Consider the following 16870-nt stretch of genomic DNA (forward strand, 5'->3'; position numbering starts at 1 on the left):
TTTTATTGAGAAAAACCAGAAAAGTAGATGACACGTGGCATGCTAAGTTCCACTTGTTCTTTTTGTTGCTGGTTAACCTAAACATTTTTAAAAACACATGTATACATATCCAACCAGAAACTTGAACTGTAGCTGGTTAGCAGTCGTTTTCGCATGGTCATTGGTCATATACGTACAGGTCATCATCGCTCTCCAAAAGCTATTGCGCTTTTCTAACGACAAATTGCTTCCATCGCCCTTTGCATATAAGTATATATATGCACGCACCAATGACCTGACCTACATTTCTTTTCTACTCTACAACATTAGTTTATAAGGATTTGAGAATTTCACTTCCATTAGTTCCATGGAGGCCGTGCTCTTTTTTTTTCAGAAACCGCGTAAAAAATATAATAATGTATTAGTACGTAATTAATTAATTAGTTAGTTAATTAATACATGAAACTCAAAAAATGGACAGATATGATTTTTTAAACAATATTTTATATTATTTTTTAGAAACACACGGTTTAGTACTTCGGAAAAGGTGCACGTGCAAACAAAAAAATATAGGTAGGGAAGAGAGGTGGACGAACACGGTGTGAATATATATATGCTCAATGGCTATTTTGCTTTGGTGTATACTTGGATTGCAAAGTTTGGTTACAGCCCCCTCTTTCCAATTCTTCAGACTTGCATAATGCTAGAATGTCAAATTCAGCGTGCTGCTGCTGCCTAGCAAAACAAATGTCGTCGGTCATTTACACTGTCCTTGGCTCCAAAATGATTAATTCTCGATGATTAAAAAAAGTCTGATGCCGAGTTGTCATTACTCCGAACGGGTGAAAATACATGGCATTAGAGGATCCAAACATATGAAGAACAATAATTCTCATTAACCAGAAAAAAAGCGCCAAAAGAGCTGAACTTGGCTGACCATGCTAGATTTACAAGGTAACGACATGTATGGACATTTTGTTTCCAGTACTTGTAGCATTCCCAACAGCTAATCTAAATTTGATTATCCATATTATTATTTGGATGACCATCTAATATGGATCCTCTCTTCATATCAATTATAATTCTAACAAAATATTTATATTATATCCTTCATATATATTTTATTAATATTTTATAACTCTTGAGATTGGACGTTGAACTATGAAGTGGAGAGTCTTTCCAATATAGAGGATCCTTTATTGTTGAAATAGATGAAATATAGAGGATCCTTTATTGTTGAAATATATGATGGAGTATCTACTGGGCCAGCTTATTTTTCTTCATATACTCTATTATCATGATAGATGATAACATGAAGTAGCTCTTATACGGGTCAACTATCACCAGGGTATCAGGGTTTAACTTACCAAAAAAATACACGACATTAGTGAAACCATTTATGGCCTATTCATAGTTAAGTGTTGTCAACCCAGATACTCCATACCACATAATTTTTTCGTAAGAAAGTCTGAGATTATAGATGAATTTACGCGCTCCGCCGCTCCGAGAGACCAAAAGGACCTAATCACAAATACCAAGTTGTTGATGCGTATGAAAGGCGAAAACAACACCAGTGGAAAACTGGAAACCATGCTCTCTCCATGACGGGTGGACCCCACCGGGGGTGGACTGTTGGGGGTTAGTTGATCAACCCCCAACCTCCTTCTCCAATCTCTCTCCCAGTCAAAAATACGAAATAAAAATCCCATTTTTCTCTCTCTCTCTCTTCTCCATCGCCTCACGCATTCCGGGCTCTCTTGGGGCTGGGCCCCGCCGCGGGCGCCCCCATGGGGTGGGGGTGGTCGCCGTGGCCGCGCGGCGGTTAAAAGGCGCCCCCGGCCGCGCGCGGAGCGGACGCCCACCGCCTGCACCAGCTGCGTAGCGTGGCCTGCCTTACGCGGGGGAGGAGAGAGACAAGAGAGAGAGAGAGAGAGGAGGAGGAGGAGGGGGGAGGAAGGGAAGCTGAGCTGCCGCGCGCATTTAAGGCGCAGTTGCGGCGTCGAGGGGGGCGCTGGATCTTGATCTGGCCTGCGGCGGGGCGGCGGTGGCGGTGGCGGCATTCCGTCGAACGGGTGGCGAGCGCCGTCGTATTTTCCTGAGTACGTTTTGGCTCTCTCTCTCTCTCTCTCTCTCTCTCTCTCTCTCTGTCTCCCTGCTTCTTGAGCTCGAATTCCGACCGCCGGAAGCGAGGACGACGCGCCGGCCTCGGATTCGTCCGCTGAATCTAGCTCCGGAGCAGCAGTTCTTTTTTCTTGTATCTTCTTTCGTCTTCTTTATTGTTCCACTCGCTGCCTCCGATTGGGCTCGACGAAGAGTTGAGCTGCGCGGGATCGGACGCGGTGAGATCCTAGCTGATCCTGCTTGCCGGGAAGCAGAGCTAGCGGGCTAAAGCCTAAAGTTCGCACCTTTTTTTTCCTTCTTCTCTAGCTTCGTTTCGGGCGCTTGTTCTTTTTGGTTTGTTGGCATGCTGGAACTGGGGGTCCCTCGTTGAGTGCTTATTTCGGAATTTACTAATCTTCTCCGACTTAGATGTAGTCCTGCGTAGCTAGTCTCTTACTTTGGACTGTTCTGTGATCACACGGTCAACATATGTATGTCCACTTGCTTACAGGAAAGAAAAAGAAATTCACAGTCTGTGGTCTTGCTGTTCTAATTCTGCTGGCTCTGATTACTGTTGCGGTCAAAAACTTTTTCTGCAAACTGGTGGTGCCATGGAGTCTCAGGATAGGCTGTCTCGTTTTATGTTGTTGCTTCTTATTCTTGCATGTACTTAGGAACGTGTTATACTGCATATGTGGATTCCACTTATGTACTGGTGGTAAATTGTAGTAGTGGTAAATTGCTGAAGTTCATTTCATCGTTTTGCTTGTCAGAATTGATGTGGTAATGATTCGTTCCTTTTGTTTTTCTCAGCAGGTCTGAAGGTTAGAGGTGGTTAATAATGGAGGGGTCCTACCAAATGAATGGCATAGTGAATGGGATGCCTAATTTGAGGCATCCATCGTCGCCCTCTGAGGTTGATGAATTCTGTAAGGCGCTTGGTGGTGATTCACCAATACACAGTGTGCTGGTTGCCAACAATGGCATGGCTGCTGTCAAGTTCATGCGCAGCATCCGGACATGGGCACTGGAGACCTTTGGAACAGAGAAAGCGATTCTTTTGGTTGCCATGGCAACTCCCGAGGATTTGAAGATAAATGCGGAGCACATAAGAATTGCCGACCAATTCATAGAAGTTCCTGGTGGTACAAATAATAACAATTATGCAAATGTACAGCTCATAGTTGAGGTTAGCACAATTGATCGTCCTCTTGGTCTTTGTTGTCTTGCTATTGGCTTGATTTGCTATAGGTAATTGGTTGTTAATATTGTAACTTACCTGTTGCAGATAGCAGAGAGAACTCATGTTTCTGCAGTTTGGCCTGGCTGGGGTCATGCATCTGAGAATCCAGAACTTCCGGACGCACTGATGGAAAAAGGGATAATTTTTCTTGGGCCACCATCAGCCGCAATGGCAGCATTGGGTGATAAGATTGGGTCATCTCTAATTGCACAAGCAGCAGGAGTTCCAACTCTTCCATGGAGTGGATCACATGTATGCCTTCTTTCTATTTCTGGGTAGCTTCTCTCTTTTGTTCCTCTCTCTGCTGATATGTTGTTACTAACTAAACCAAAATATTTTTGTAGGTGACAATTCCACAAGAAAGCTGCCATTCCATTCCCGAGGAGCTGTACAAGGACGCCTGTGTCTCCACTACAGAGGAAGCAGTAGCTAGTTGTCAGGTGGTGGGCTATCCCGCAATGATCAAGGCATCATGGGGTGGTGGTGGTAAAGGAATAAGGAAGGTTGGTTTTCTTTTAGTTCAATACTATCAAGGAAACATCAGCTGTCCATAGCGAAACATGGTTTTGATGTTGTTTAAATGAATTTGTAGGTGCATAATGATGATGAGGTGAGAGCTTTGTTTAAGCAAGTGCAGGGAGAAGTCCCTGGCTCACCTATATTTATTATGAAGGTGGCATCCCAGGTGAGAACAACTTGGAGCACATTGTTTTTAACTTTATTTGCTCTGTTGTGCCTCTGTATTCACCATTTAACATGGTGTCCATATACAGATGCTAGGTTGGTAGGGGCTAAAAATGACATTGCACATCATTTTTTTGACATATACAGAGGTTCTTCTGTATTCATATATTTGATGACTAAAGCTTGCATTTTGTTCTTCCTTTACAGAGCCGACATCTAGAGGTTCAGTTGCTTTGCGATAAACATGGAAATGTGGCAGCGCTGCACAGTCGAGACTGTAGTGTTCAAAGAAGGCACCAAAAGGTTAGGGATTGTTTTTTGTCCTTCCGAAGCATCAGAGATTTCAATATAAGTTTTCTTGGAATCAGTCCACTGTGGATTGGTGTGACTGGAAATATTTTATCCCAATCATATATTGTTTGGGAAAATGTGACAGGAGCTATACAATTTTATTTGTTGGCAAATATTTTTAACTAAGGCATGCATTAATGGCAGGTAGTGAACTATTATCAGTTGAATGTTGCATCTTAGTTAACCTTTTTAGTTCTACAATGATATATGCATTGCACCTTTATGATTTTCAACCAGAAAAAATGGCATATTTTGATTAGTATTACCAGATGCATAGTATTACCAAAATATATCTTATTTGTGATTTATGAAACAGTAATTCTTGTATTTCTGCAACAGATTATTGAGGAGGGGCCAATTACAGTTGCTCCTTCAGAGACAGTTAAAGAGCTTGAGCAAGCAGCAAGGCGGCTTGCTAAATGTGTGCAGTATGTGGGTGCTGCTACAGTTGAATATCTGTACAGCATGGAAACAGGCGAATACTATTTTCTAGAGCTTAATCCACGGTTGCAAGTAGAACACCCTGTGACCGAATGGATAGCTGAAATAAACTTGCCTGCAGCTCAAGTTGTTGTAGGAATGGGTGTACCCCTGTACAATATTCCTGGTATGTCAATTTCACAAAACCTTATTTGATTGTTGGTGAAATTTGCTGCTTCTTTCCTACTGAAAAATAATGGATTATTGCAGAGATCAGACGCTTTTATGGAATGGAACATAGTGGTGGTTACGATGCATGGAAGAAAATATCAGCTGTTGCAACGAAATTTGATTTGGATGCAGCACAGTCTGTAAAGCCAAAGGGTCACTGTGTAGCAGTCAGAGTTACCAGTGAGGATCCAGATGATGGATTCAGGCCAACTAGCGGGAGAGTTGAGGAGCTAAACTTTAAAAGCAAACCAAATGTTTGGGCCTATTTCTCTGTTAAGGCAAGTATACATCCATCCGTAATGCTTCTTTTCAATCTGAGGCAGCTTATTATTACTATTGTGTTTCTTGTTTTCGTTGGTTTTCTGGCTAACTAACCTCAGTTTTCTTTACTAATTTTCAGTCTGGAGGAGCAATTCATGAATTTTCAGATTCTCAATTTGGTAAGTGGTACACATAATTTCTTGTTCTCTCTTGGTATCTCTCTGTGCTTGTTTATAACCGCAGTACCATTGTCTTGCAGGACATGTGTTTGCATTTGGGGAATCTAGATCATTGGCAATAGCAAATATGGTGCTTGGGTTAAAAGAAATCCAAATTCGTGGAGAGATACGTACAAATGTTGATTACACAGTGGATCTCTTGAATGTAAGATTAACTCCATTAAAGTAAATGGCATGGCCTTTGTTTACATGATAAAGTTAATATCCCCCCCCCCCCTAACATACGTCATTTTTTTCATATTTGCAGGCTGCAGAATATCGGGGAAATAAGATCCACACTGGTTGGCTAGACAGCAGAATAGCTATGCGTGTTAGAGCTGAGAGGCCCCCATGGTACCTTTCAGTTGTTGGAGGAGCTCTATATGTATGATTGACTGCAGAACAATTCAGTAGCAGGTTATGAGCTTCTAAATCATATATCGTTACCAACTTTGTATTCATGTTGCAGGAAGCATCAAGCAGGAGCTCAAGCGTTGTTACCGATTATGTTGGTTATCTCAGCAAAGGTCAAATACCACCAAAGGTATCATACTGTATGATGAATGATGCCCTTACTGCACATATGCTCATTCCATTTTGAACAAAAAAGCATGGCACCTGTCTGATTCTTTTCCCTTTTCAGCACATCTCTCTTGTTAATTTGACTGTTACCCTAAACATAGAGGGGAGCAAATACACGGTAATTCTCTTTAAATCTTATACTGCAGTAGTTTCTGATATATCTGGTGTTTACATTTCAATTTCATGCCTAATTGTTGCTGTAGATTGAGACTGTAAGACGTGGACCCCGTAGCTACATATTAAGAATGAATGGGTCAGAGATTGAAGCTGAGATACACTCATTGAGAGATGGAGGACTCTTGATGCAAGTAATATATCTCTCTTTAAATTTTTCATATAAATATGATACGCCAGTACTACTTTTTAGTTGAAAAATTATATGATCCATGTGTAACTGTAAATTCTTCAGTTGGATGGAAACAGTCATGTAATTTATGCGGAGACAGAGGCTGCTGGTACGCGCCTTCTCATCAATGGGAGAACATGCTTATTACAGGTGAATATAGCTGTGTTCCTATTCCTTGTGATATCGAACTATAAAACTTATTTTCATTTTCTCCTTAAGGGAACTTGTATGTTTATACTAAAAGAGTACTTGCATCACAATTATGTGTAGACAAAAATTATGCTACAGGATCTTAAAATATGTTACCATAAGATCATGAAAAGGTCATTTAAAAAATTGTTACTGTCTGATCGAGTCTATCCTTGTATTATTTAAATTAATCTTGATCTGATTAATTTCTTTCGAATTTGAAAATATTTATATACAACAAGTTTCATATGATCCTTGTTTCTAGAAAGATAAAAAGAGATGGTTGTACCATTATGGAGACTTCAATTGAAGGACTAATGTGTGGGCATTGTTTCAGCTCTAAGTGTGATTCTGAACTTCAATTTATTTATCGTAATGATCTTTACAGAAAGAGCATGATCCTTCCAAGTTGTTGGCTGATACACCTTGCAAACTTCTTCGTTTCTTGGTTGCGGATGGCTCTCATGTTGATGCTGATACACCATATGCTGAGGTTGAGGTCATGAAGATGTGTATGCCACTGTTACTGCCAGCTTCTGGTGTTATCCACTTTGTCATGCCTGAGGGTCAAGCCATGCAGGTTATTACCTCTATTTCTAACCTTGTTTGCATAGACACAGTGCTTTGCTTATATTCTGGGTGTATATTACTGAGGGTCAAGTTATTTAATGCATCTTTATAAGCTAAACTGGAATGCCTATTTTTTGCAGGCAAATGACCTGATAGCAAGGTTGGACCTTGATGACCCCTCTTCTGTGAGGAGAGCCGAACCATTCCATGGCACCTTTCCAAAACTGGGACCTCCTACTGCTGTTTCTGGCAAAGTACACCAAAAGTTTGCTGCAAGTGTCAATTCCGCACACATGATCCTTGCAGGATATGAACATAATATCAATGAAGTAAGCCTCTGAGAACTGTCAGCTGTAGTCTCACTTTTCTTTTTCCTTCTCTATCTCGTTGCCAGTATTCTTGTATACAAAGAAAAACTAATTTGTATAGTTTGTGACTGACTATTCTATCTTCCTTACTATTTATTTTATTTTCAGGTTGTACAAGATTTGTTAAACTGCTTAGATAGCCCTGAGCTTCCTTTTCTACAGTGGCAAGAACTTATGTCTGTTTTGGCAACCCGGCTCCCGAAAGATCTCAGGAATGAGGTGATTAAGTGTTTTAAGTTAAAACGTTTATTTCATATTCCGTCTTGTTTATTCATTTTATCTTTCTTTTTGGTTGCACACTAGAAGTTCTAATTAATTTGCATGTAATCAGTTGGATGGCAAGTACAAGGAGTATGAACTGAATTCTGATTTTCGGAAGAACAAGGATTTTCCTGCCAAGTTACTGAGGGGGATTATTGAGGTCAGTTTGAAGCTGCAATTTGCCGTAAATTCATTTTTGTTATTTATTTATGTTGTTTTCTTACCAGAAAAATAAACATTACTGTAGGCAAATCTCGCATACTGTTCTGAGAAAGATAGAATTACTAATGAGAGGCTTGTTGAGCCACTTATGAGCTTGGTCAAGTCATATGAGGGTGGGAGAGAAAGCCATGCTCGTGTTGTTGTCAAGTCTCTGTTTGAGGAGTACCTGTCCGTCGAAGAGCTCTTCGGTGACAATATTCAGGTCAATTTAGAATGCGAAATTTACACAATGTTCACTTGTAACTGAAGTGTACTGAGCTTTTTTTTATATCTGCAGTCTGATGTGATAGAACGTCTACGCCTTCAACATGCCAAAGACCTTGAGAAGGTCGTATATATTGTTTTCTCCCACCAGGTAATGACACAATATCCATATAGTGTGATTTATGGCTTCACTGCATATTGGTACACAAGGGATCAGGTGGCTGACCATTTTGTTTATATGAAGGGTGTGCGAACCAAAAATAAACTAATACTACGGCTTATGGAAGCATTGGTGTATCCCAACCCGTCTGCGTATAGAGACCAGTTGATTCGTTTTTCTGGGCTGAACCATACGGTGTACTCTGAGGTAATATTGAATCATTATAATGATCTAAGTATTCAGTACATCTAATGATCTAGTGAATGATACATTATTTTATGTTGCAGTTGGCACTTAAAGCAAGTCAACTTCTCGAGCACACTAAATTGAGTGAACTCCGCACAAGCATAGCAAGAAGCCTTTCAGAGCTGGAGATGTTTACTGAAGAAGGAGAGAGGGTGTCAACACCTAGGAGAAAGATGGCCATCAATGAGAGGATGGAAGATTTGGTAGGCGCGCCACTTGCAGTTGAAGATGCCCTTGTTGCTTTGTTTGATCACAGTGATCCTACACTTCAGCGGAGAGTGGTTGAGACATATATACGTAGATTGTATCAGGTATCACAGAGTTTTTGAACTAAGCAACTCTTGTCTTTGGTACCACTGCAATCTTCAAATTTATGTTGGCTAATTCACAGTTGTCTTTCAGCCTTATCTGGTCAAGGGCAGTATTCGGATGCAGTGGCACAGATCTGGTCTAATTGCTTTATGGGAGTTCTCTGAAGAGAATATTAAGCAAAGAAATGGACAAGATTTGATGGCTCTAAAGCACCAAGAAGAGGATCCCAATGAGAAAAGATGGGGTGTCATGGTTGTAATCAAGTCTCTCCAGTATTTATCAAGCGCTATTGATGCTGCACTGAAGGAGACTTCACACTACAAAGCTGGAAATGTCTCGAATGGAAACTCTACAAGTTCCAGCCATGGCAATATGCTGCATATTGCTTTGGTTGGTATTAACAATCAGATGAGCACTCTTCAAGACAGGTTTATATACTCTCTTTCTCCTTATGTTACCTCTTGTTATTGATGGAAAGATATAAGTATCACAAAAGTGATTCTGTGAACTGGTAGAGAATTTCACGTATTTATTTATTTACCACTTCCACACTATTTTCTTTTTGCAGTGGTGATGAGGATCAGGCTCAAGAAAGGATCAATAAACTTTCAAAAATTTTGAAGGATAGTACCGTAACATCACATCTCAATGGTGCTGGTGTTAGGGTAGTCAGCTGCATTATCCAAAGGGATGAAGGACGCCCACCAATGCGTCACTCCTTCCAATGGTCAGTTAACAAGATATATTATGAAGAGGATCCGATGCTTCGCCATGTTGAACCTCCTCTATCTACATTCCTTGAGTTGGTATGTTGCCACATTCATTTTTCTTAAGAGAAATTGTCAAGTTCTCTTTGATGTACTAAAATTTCTAACTTGTCTAAATACAGAACAAGGTGAATTTGGAAGGTTACAGTGAAGTAAAGTACACTCCATCACGTGATCGCCAATGGCATATTTACACACTTGTCAAGAACAAGAAAGATCAGAGATCAAATGACCAGAGGTTGTTCCTCCGTACCATAGTAAGACAACCAGGTGTGACCAATGGGTTTTTATCAGGAAGTGTTGACAATGAAGTAGGCCGTGCTCAGGCTTCATCATCATACACATCAAACAGTATACTCAGATCATTGATGGCAGCACTAGAAGAAATAGAGCTACATGCTCATAACGAGACAGTGAGGTCAAGCTATTCACACATGTATCTGTGCCTTTTGAGAGTACAACAGTTGTTTGATCTTATACCATTTTCAAGGTCAGTAAAAACATCTTTCTTTTAAGAGAAATCTTGCTGATAAAATACACTGCATTAAATTTTCATATAGATTCTCACTTCATTCATGCTTTCTTGTTGTGGTAGAGCAATGGATGAAGTTGGTCAAGATGAAGCGACTGCATGTGCGCTTTTGAAGAATATGGTTTTGAATATATATGAACATGTTGGGGTGAGGATGCATCGCCTTTCGGTATGCCAGTGGGAAGTTAAGTTATGGTTGGATTGTGATGGTCAAGCAAGTGGTGCTTGGAGAGTAGTTGTTACCAATGTAACTGGCCACACCTGCACTGTTGATGTAAGTTATCCAGCATTCCAGCTATTGCACTATTATACCAGCAATGGTGCTCATAAGTCAGTAACTACCTAAGAATGCTACATCATAAAATAATTCTCATATGCATATAAACTGGAAGCCACTGAAACTCATCAACCACCATTATAGATGTTCCCTATCTTTTGTAGCTAGTAAAAGCAAATGCTCCATTGTTCCCATCATGAATACCAGAGTTACTCTCTGTGGTTGTTGATTTATTTTCTGTGAAGAATATTTAAATATCTATTCCATTGTCTTGCTCTCATGCTCAATTTCTATGCCTTCCAGATTTACCGAGAAGTGGAGGATTCCAACACATATCAAATTCTCTACAACTCTGCTACACCATCACCTGGTCCTTTGCATGGCATTGCATTGCATGAACCATACAAGCCTTTGGATGCTATTGACCTCAAACGTTACTCTGCTAGGAAAAACGAAACTACTTACTGCTATGACTTCCCATTGGTGAGTTACTTGCATTTTCTTGTTCATTTTCTCCTACATTAGTTAGCATTCTTAACTCTGGGATTGACTATATTCTGTCTACAGGCATTTGAAACAGCACTGAAGAAGTCATGGAAATCAACCTTCTCGGCTGTTGCTGAAGCTAATGACCATAACAAGAGCTATGTTAAAGTGACAGAGCTTATATTTGCTGATTCAACTGGATCATGGGGTACTCCTTTGGTTCCAGTTGAGCGTTCTCCAGGTATCAATGATATTGGCATTGTTGCTTGGATCATGAAGCTCTCCACACCAGAATTTCCAAGTGGTCGGGAGATTATTGTTGTTTCAAATGATGTGACATTTAAAGCTGGATCGTTTGGTCCTAGAGAAGATGCTTTCTTTGATGCAGTCACTAATCTTGCTTGTGAGAGGAAACTTCCTCTTATCTACCTGTCAGCAACTGCTGGTGCTAGGCTTGGTGTAGCAGAGGAAATAAAAGCATGCTTCCATGTTGGTTGGTTTGATGATGAGAGCCCTGAACGTGGTTTTCATTACATTTACCTTACTGAGCAAGATTATTCACGCCTGAGTTCTTCTGTTATTGCGCATGAACTGAAACTAGAAAGCGGAGAAACTAGATGGGTTGTTGATACCATTGTTGGGAAAGAGAATGGACTCGGTTGTGAGAGTTTACATGGAAGTGGTGCCATTGCCAGTGCTTATTCTAAAGCATATAAGGAGACCTTTACTCTGACATTCGTGACTGGACGAGCTGTTGGCATTGGTGCTTATCTTGCTCGGTTAGGCATGAGGTGTATACAGCGCCTTGATCAGCCAATTATTTTAACAGGATTTTCTGCGCTGAATAAGCTTCTCGGACGAGAGGTATACAGCTCTCACATGCAACTAGGTGGCCCCAAAATCATGGCTACAAATGGTGTCGTCCATCTGACTGTGTCAGATGACCTTGAAGGTGTTTCTGCTATCTTGAAATGGCTCAGCTATGTTCCTCCATATGTTGGCGGCCCTCTTCCTATCATGAAGCCTCTTGACCCACCTGATAGACCTGTAACATACTTCCCTGAGAATTCATGTGATGCTCGTGCAGCCATCTGTGGTGTTCAGGACAGTCAAGGCAAGTGGTTGGGTGGTATGTTTGACAGAGAAAGCTTCGTGGAAACGTTAGAAGGCTGGGCAAAAACTGTTGTAACTGGAAGAGCGAAGCTTGGTGGAATTCCAGTTGGTGTCATAGCTGTGGAAACCCAGACTATGATGCAAGTCATCCCTGCTGATCCAGGTCAGCTTGATTCTGCCGAGCGTGTTGTTCCTCAAGCAGGGCAGGTGTGGTTTCCAGATTCTGCCACAAAAACAGCCCAGGCATTACTGGATTTCAACCGTGAAGAGCTTCCGCTGTTCATCCTTGCTAACTGGAGAGGCTTTTCTGGTGGGCAAAGAGATCTATTTGAAGGTATCCTTCAGGCTGGTTCTAATATTGTTGAGAATCTGAGGACATATAACCAACCTGCCTTCGTGTATATCCCAATGGGCGGAGAGCTTAGGGGAGGTGCATGGGTTGTGGTAGATAGCAAAATCAATCCAGAACACATTGAGATGTATGCAGAGAGGACTGCAAAAGGTAATGTCCTAGAACCAGAAGGATTGGTTGAGATCAAATTCAGGCCAAAGGAACTGGAAGAATGCATGCTAAGGCTTGACCCAGAGTTGATCAACCTGAGTACTAGGCTCAGAGAAATGAAGAAAGAAAATGCTGGCCTCTCGGAAATGGACACCATTCGGAGGAGTGTTATTGCGCGAATGAAGCAACTGATGCCTATATATACCCAGGTTGCTACACGGTTTGCTGAATTGCATGACACCTCTGCCAGAATGGCTGCCAAAGGTGTCATAGGAAAGGTTGTCGATTGGGAGGAATCTCGGTCCTTCTTCTATAGAAGATTGCGAAGAAGGGTTACTGAGGATGCACTTGCCAAAGAAATCAGAGAAGCTGCTGGTGAGCGGCTCTCCCAGAAATCTGCTTTGGAATATATCAAGAAATGGTATCTCTCTTCCAATAAATCTGACGGAGAGAGTGAAAAGTGGGATAACGATGAAGCTTTCTTTGCTTGGAAAGATGATCCTGCCAACTATGAGAACAACCTCGAGGAGTTGAAGGCCGAAAGAGTATCCAAGTGGCTCTCACATCTCGCTGAAAGCGCTGATGCGAAAGCTTTGCCAAATGGTCTTTCAATTGTCCTTAACAAGGTATGCTTTCTTCAAACATTTACTGAGGCTTTGGCCTTCTCTGTTCCCTTTCTGCCATCATGTATCTCACACGTTATTCTGGTTTTTTTGGATTCTTTTTCAGATGAATCCTTCAAAGAGGGAGCAGGTTATTGATGGTCTCAGGCAGCTTCTGGGTTGATCAATGTGAGTTTTGGTATCCAGCATGAAACTGCACTGCCCTGAATCAAACAAAATTATACTCTGACACTGAAACTGAAGTTTTACCTTGCCTGGCGAACTATTAGTATAATGTAATGGAGAGAAACATTTTTTTTTGCACATAGCATGGGAGGTTTGGAGATGTCATCTCAGAACCATATACATACAAGGATAGATTCTGCCTCTGCCCTGCTGGATGTTTGGAGGTGTGAGTTCTTGCAAGAGCCAAATAAAGAGGCAGAGCAATGCAAAGCTTTAGTTAGGCACGACGGAATGTTGTTCCAGTGTAGTGATGTATTTAGATGCCTTTTTTTTTCTAGCATTGTTTTTCTTTGTTGGGCTTGCCTCATGCCAATGTCATATAGATACGATGGAATTCTTGATGAAGTAATTATTTATTTATTTTTCAACCCAAATAATATATCACGTGCCTAGCTTTATCATTTTGTTGGGCTGGAACGGTTTGGCATGAATAAACCAGCTGATTTGGAGCATTAAACTTGATACTAATTGTTATTTAAGCTGTTTTGATTTTCTATAAGTCTACTACCTTTTTCGTTTCTTCTGACAGCCTCTTCTTTTCGCCTCTAAGACAAATTTTGAAAATTTAGTCTTAAATTTAGAGTTAATTTTGAAGGTTTTTAATCGTTACTTATTTTTCAGCATTTGCTTTAGGACTGAACAATTGTATAAAAGTTCGGGTGCGCACTGCCCCTTCTGTTTCATACCTTCATTCAATTTGTAGTGACCTGTACTTGCAGAATCAAACAGGGACAACCATTTTCACTTATAATAACTCTCTTGAGTACTAACAAAAAATTCGGCGTAACATAGGTTTTACCTCTCGTTTTTTAAATATATGTCAAAGAACATGATGTTTGATCATTTCTATTATAAAAGAAATAAATATCCCTTGTTTTGTTGTGATTTGTACTAAGATAAACAAGTTTCAATTTACACTAGGATTAGCAATGCAACACGGATTTTTTTATGTTTGAACTCAAGCAGTATGCACCGGGCGGCTTTGTGCGCTGCCCTTCGGCCACGCTGGCTATCAACTCGCGGCACTGAATTAAACGTGACGATAAATTTTGTGGTCATTGAGAAAATGTAAAGATGCATTAATTTTTAATATAAATTTTTTAATACAATGATATATATATATAAGATTTATAGGTACTTAGTTCTTGATACTTCTTGATGACTTGTTAAGGACGGTAGAAAAGCTCAAAATATGCCCATTCACGGTCTGCTTGGTCAGGAGTAAGCTGCCCTGCAAGACGAAATCCAGCTCAATGAGTTTTTTCTTTTTCTTTTTACTTTTGGATGCTGTGATCATCATTGATGTAATGATCAGTGATTAGGGCTTTGGAAAAAGTCTAGATCATCCCGAGGTTTGGCACCCTGGTTAATTCACCTTCAAGCTTCAAAACAGTCTAAGTAACACATTAAACTTTCACAAACCGTTTAATTTACACCCCGTGTGGTTTTTTGGTTGGTTTAGTTTACCCTCTGGGTGGTTTTATTTAACCGGCTCTCGGGTGAGAGGGCGTCCACATAAATGCTCTCCCTGTCAGTGCATAGCTATTGAACTATCAACTAGACACAAGTCGTCCATAAAAAATGAAAAGAATAGTTCACAAGATGGAAAAATAAAAGCAGACAAAAAAAAAGCCTGAAAATTATGAAGCAACCAAAAATTGAAAACTACGAGCAAAGCTCATTTTCCTTTTTCTTTAATTCTCAACTCTTACTAACCTTCTGCAAAAAAAAACTCTTACTAACATAAACTCTTCTTCAACTAAAATACAGATCCCAGTCCTAAGAGTGAAAGACAGGAAAAAAAACAAACGAAATATCCACGCACATGTCATTTCTGCAATTGTTATTGAAGATGAATAAAACATAGGCATACTACATATTTATGGCATGGCAGTTAGGGGTGAAAACGGGTCAGGTTTGGTCGGATTTCACCTTTCCCATATCCTAACCCACATTTTGCAATCGGATTTGGATCTAATACGGTTATCGAATACGGATACGATCACGGATAATACCGGATACAAATATGATACAAATACGTACCAAAACGGATACGAACACTTGCGGGTACAAATATTTATACGGATATCAAGTCAAAACAACAACCATATATATCACATAGATAATAGCTATTGCATATTTGTATATACCCAAAATGCGACAGTATTAGGACCGGAGGTGGACGACGGACGCCGCCTCGGCCGGGGAACGCAAAGACCAGACCGGAGGGCGGAGGCTCGGCGGAGGCCGACAGCAGCGAGTTGTGTGCGCCATGGCGGTGCGCCTGTGCTGTGCGCGTGCGGGAGCCGGGAGCAGCGTGAGTTGCGTACTCGCGTCGCGTGACGTGAGTGCGTGGCTCCCTCCCGTGAGGCCGTGTCCGTGAGTCGGCACCTGTGTGACTCCCTCCCGTGACTGTGAGCCTGTTACTCCGTTAGAGTTTTTTCTTGCTGGGTTTGGGCCTTGAAACTCGAAAGGCCCAAAGCAAGACATGACTCATTAAATCCAGATAATAATCCGGATACATATCCAGGTATTATCCGTAATATATCCCGGATAATCCGTATCCGTTGGGTATTGTCTTCGTGAACCCGATCTCATATCCGCCAAAAATTACCTGGATTCGGCTTCGGATCCGTGTAAAATCCCGGGTACCCGAATTTTTGACCCGAATTTATCCTAAATTAATCCGGGCGGGCGGACGGGCGGGAAATATCCGCCCCGTTTTCACCCCTAATGGCAGTGGCATGTAACTAAGAACTAGACGAAATTCGTAAAGAACTAATTCCAATAAAAAACCATGACCAAGTTCATCATGTATGTTTTGCAACACACGTTTTGGAAAATTTTTAAACTGCTGTCAATAGAATTAGAACTAAGAAAGAGATGTTTTAACCGTACTCAGAAAGGCTGGTGGAGAGTGTGAGAGGAACCCCAAAAACATGCCAGGGTTTTTTTAACGGTTTTGTAAAGTTTAAGGCGTTGTTTAGACGGTTTTAAAGCTTACGGGGTAGATTAATCAGGGTGTCAAACCTCAGGGGGTGGTCTAGACTTTTGCTTAGGGCTGATATGCTCTCGCACACGGTGATGGTGCGACAAAAAATAATTTATAAATAAAAATTTTATATATGTATTCTTAACGATATAAAAATCAATGCTATAAAATAAATTTCAATGAAAAAATCCTAAAATCAATTTTAAATTTAAGGTTAAAATTTTAAATTTTTAGCTTAGATTTTGGCAAACAATACCATAATTTTCCAAGCAAGTACTACCTCCGTCCCATAATAACTTATTTTTTGTTTTTCCGTGTCCAACGTTTGACCATTTGTCTTATTTGAAAAATTTGTAAAATACTTTAAAAAATTAGTCACTCATAAAGTACTATTTATATATGTTAT

The 16870-nt window shown here is 40.6% G+C and overlaps 1 protein-coding gene across 2 annotated transcripts; it reads left to right on the forward strand.

The window, feature by feature from the left end:
* The first annotated feature begins 1679 nt into the window (after positions 1–1679).
* Positions 1680–13846, forward strand: LOC102722424 (acetyl-CoA carboxylase 1). 2 transcript variants are annotated; one of them, XM_015841828.2, is made up of 30 exons: positions 1680–2078; positions 2893–3268; positions 3368–3574; positions 3667–3825; positions 3915–4007; positions 4214–4309; positions 4697–4964; positions 5048–5286; positions 5409–5448; positions 5529–5653; positions 5756–5872; positions 5957–6031; positions 6131–6187; positions 6273–6377; positions 6479–6565; positions 6993–7184; positions 7315–7503; positions 7651–7761; positions 7874–7963; positions 8051–8227; positions 8303–8380; positions 8474–8596; positions 8677–8946; positions 9038–9375; positions 9516–9753; positions 9837–10204; positions 10310–10520; positions 10827–11006; positions 11091–13250; positions 13354–13846. In XM_015841828.2, exons 2-30 carry the CDS (start codon positions 2921–2923, stop codon positions 13408–13410), a joined length of 6798 nt encoding a protein of 2265 aa, XP_015697314.2. In that variant the 5' UTR covers positions 1680–2078; positions 2893–2920; the 3' UTR covers positions 13411–13846. The 2 variants fall into 2 exon arrangements, with proteins under 2 accessions (XP_015697314.2, XP_040383983.1); XM_040528049.1 differs by having other exon boundaries at positions 2896–3268.
* Positions 13847–16870: the final 3024 nt, after the last annotated feature.

The sequence above is a fragment of the Oryza brachyantha genome, chromosome 10 (genome assembly GCF_000231095.2).
Source record: "Oryza brachyantha chromosome 10, ObraRS2, whole genome shotgun sequence".
NCBI lineage: Eukaryota > Viridiplantae > Streptophyta > Magnoliopsida > Poales > Poaceae > Oryza > Oryza brachyantha.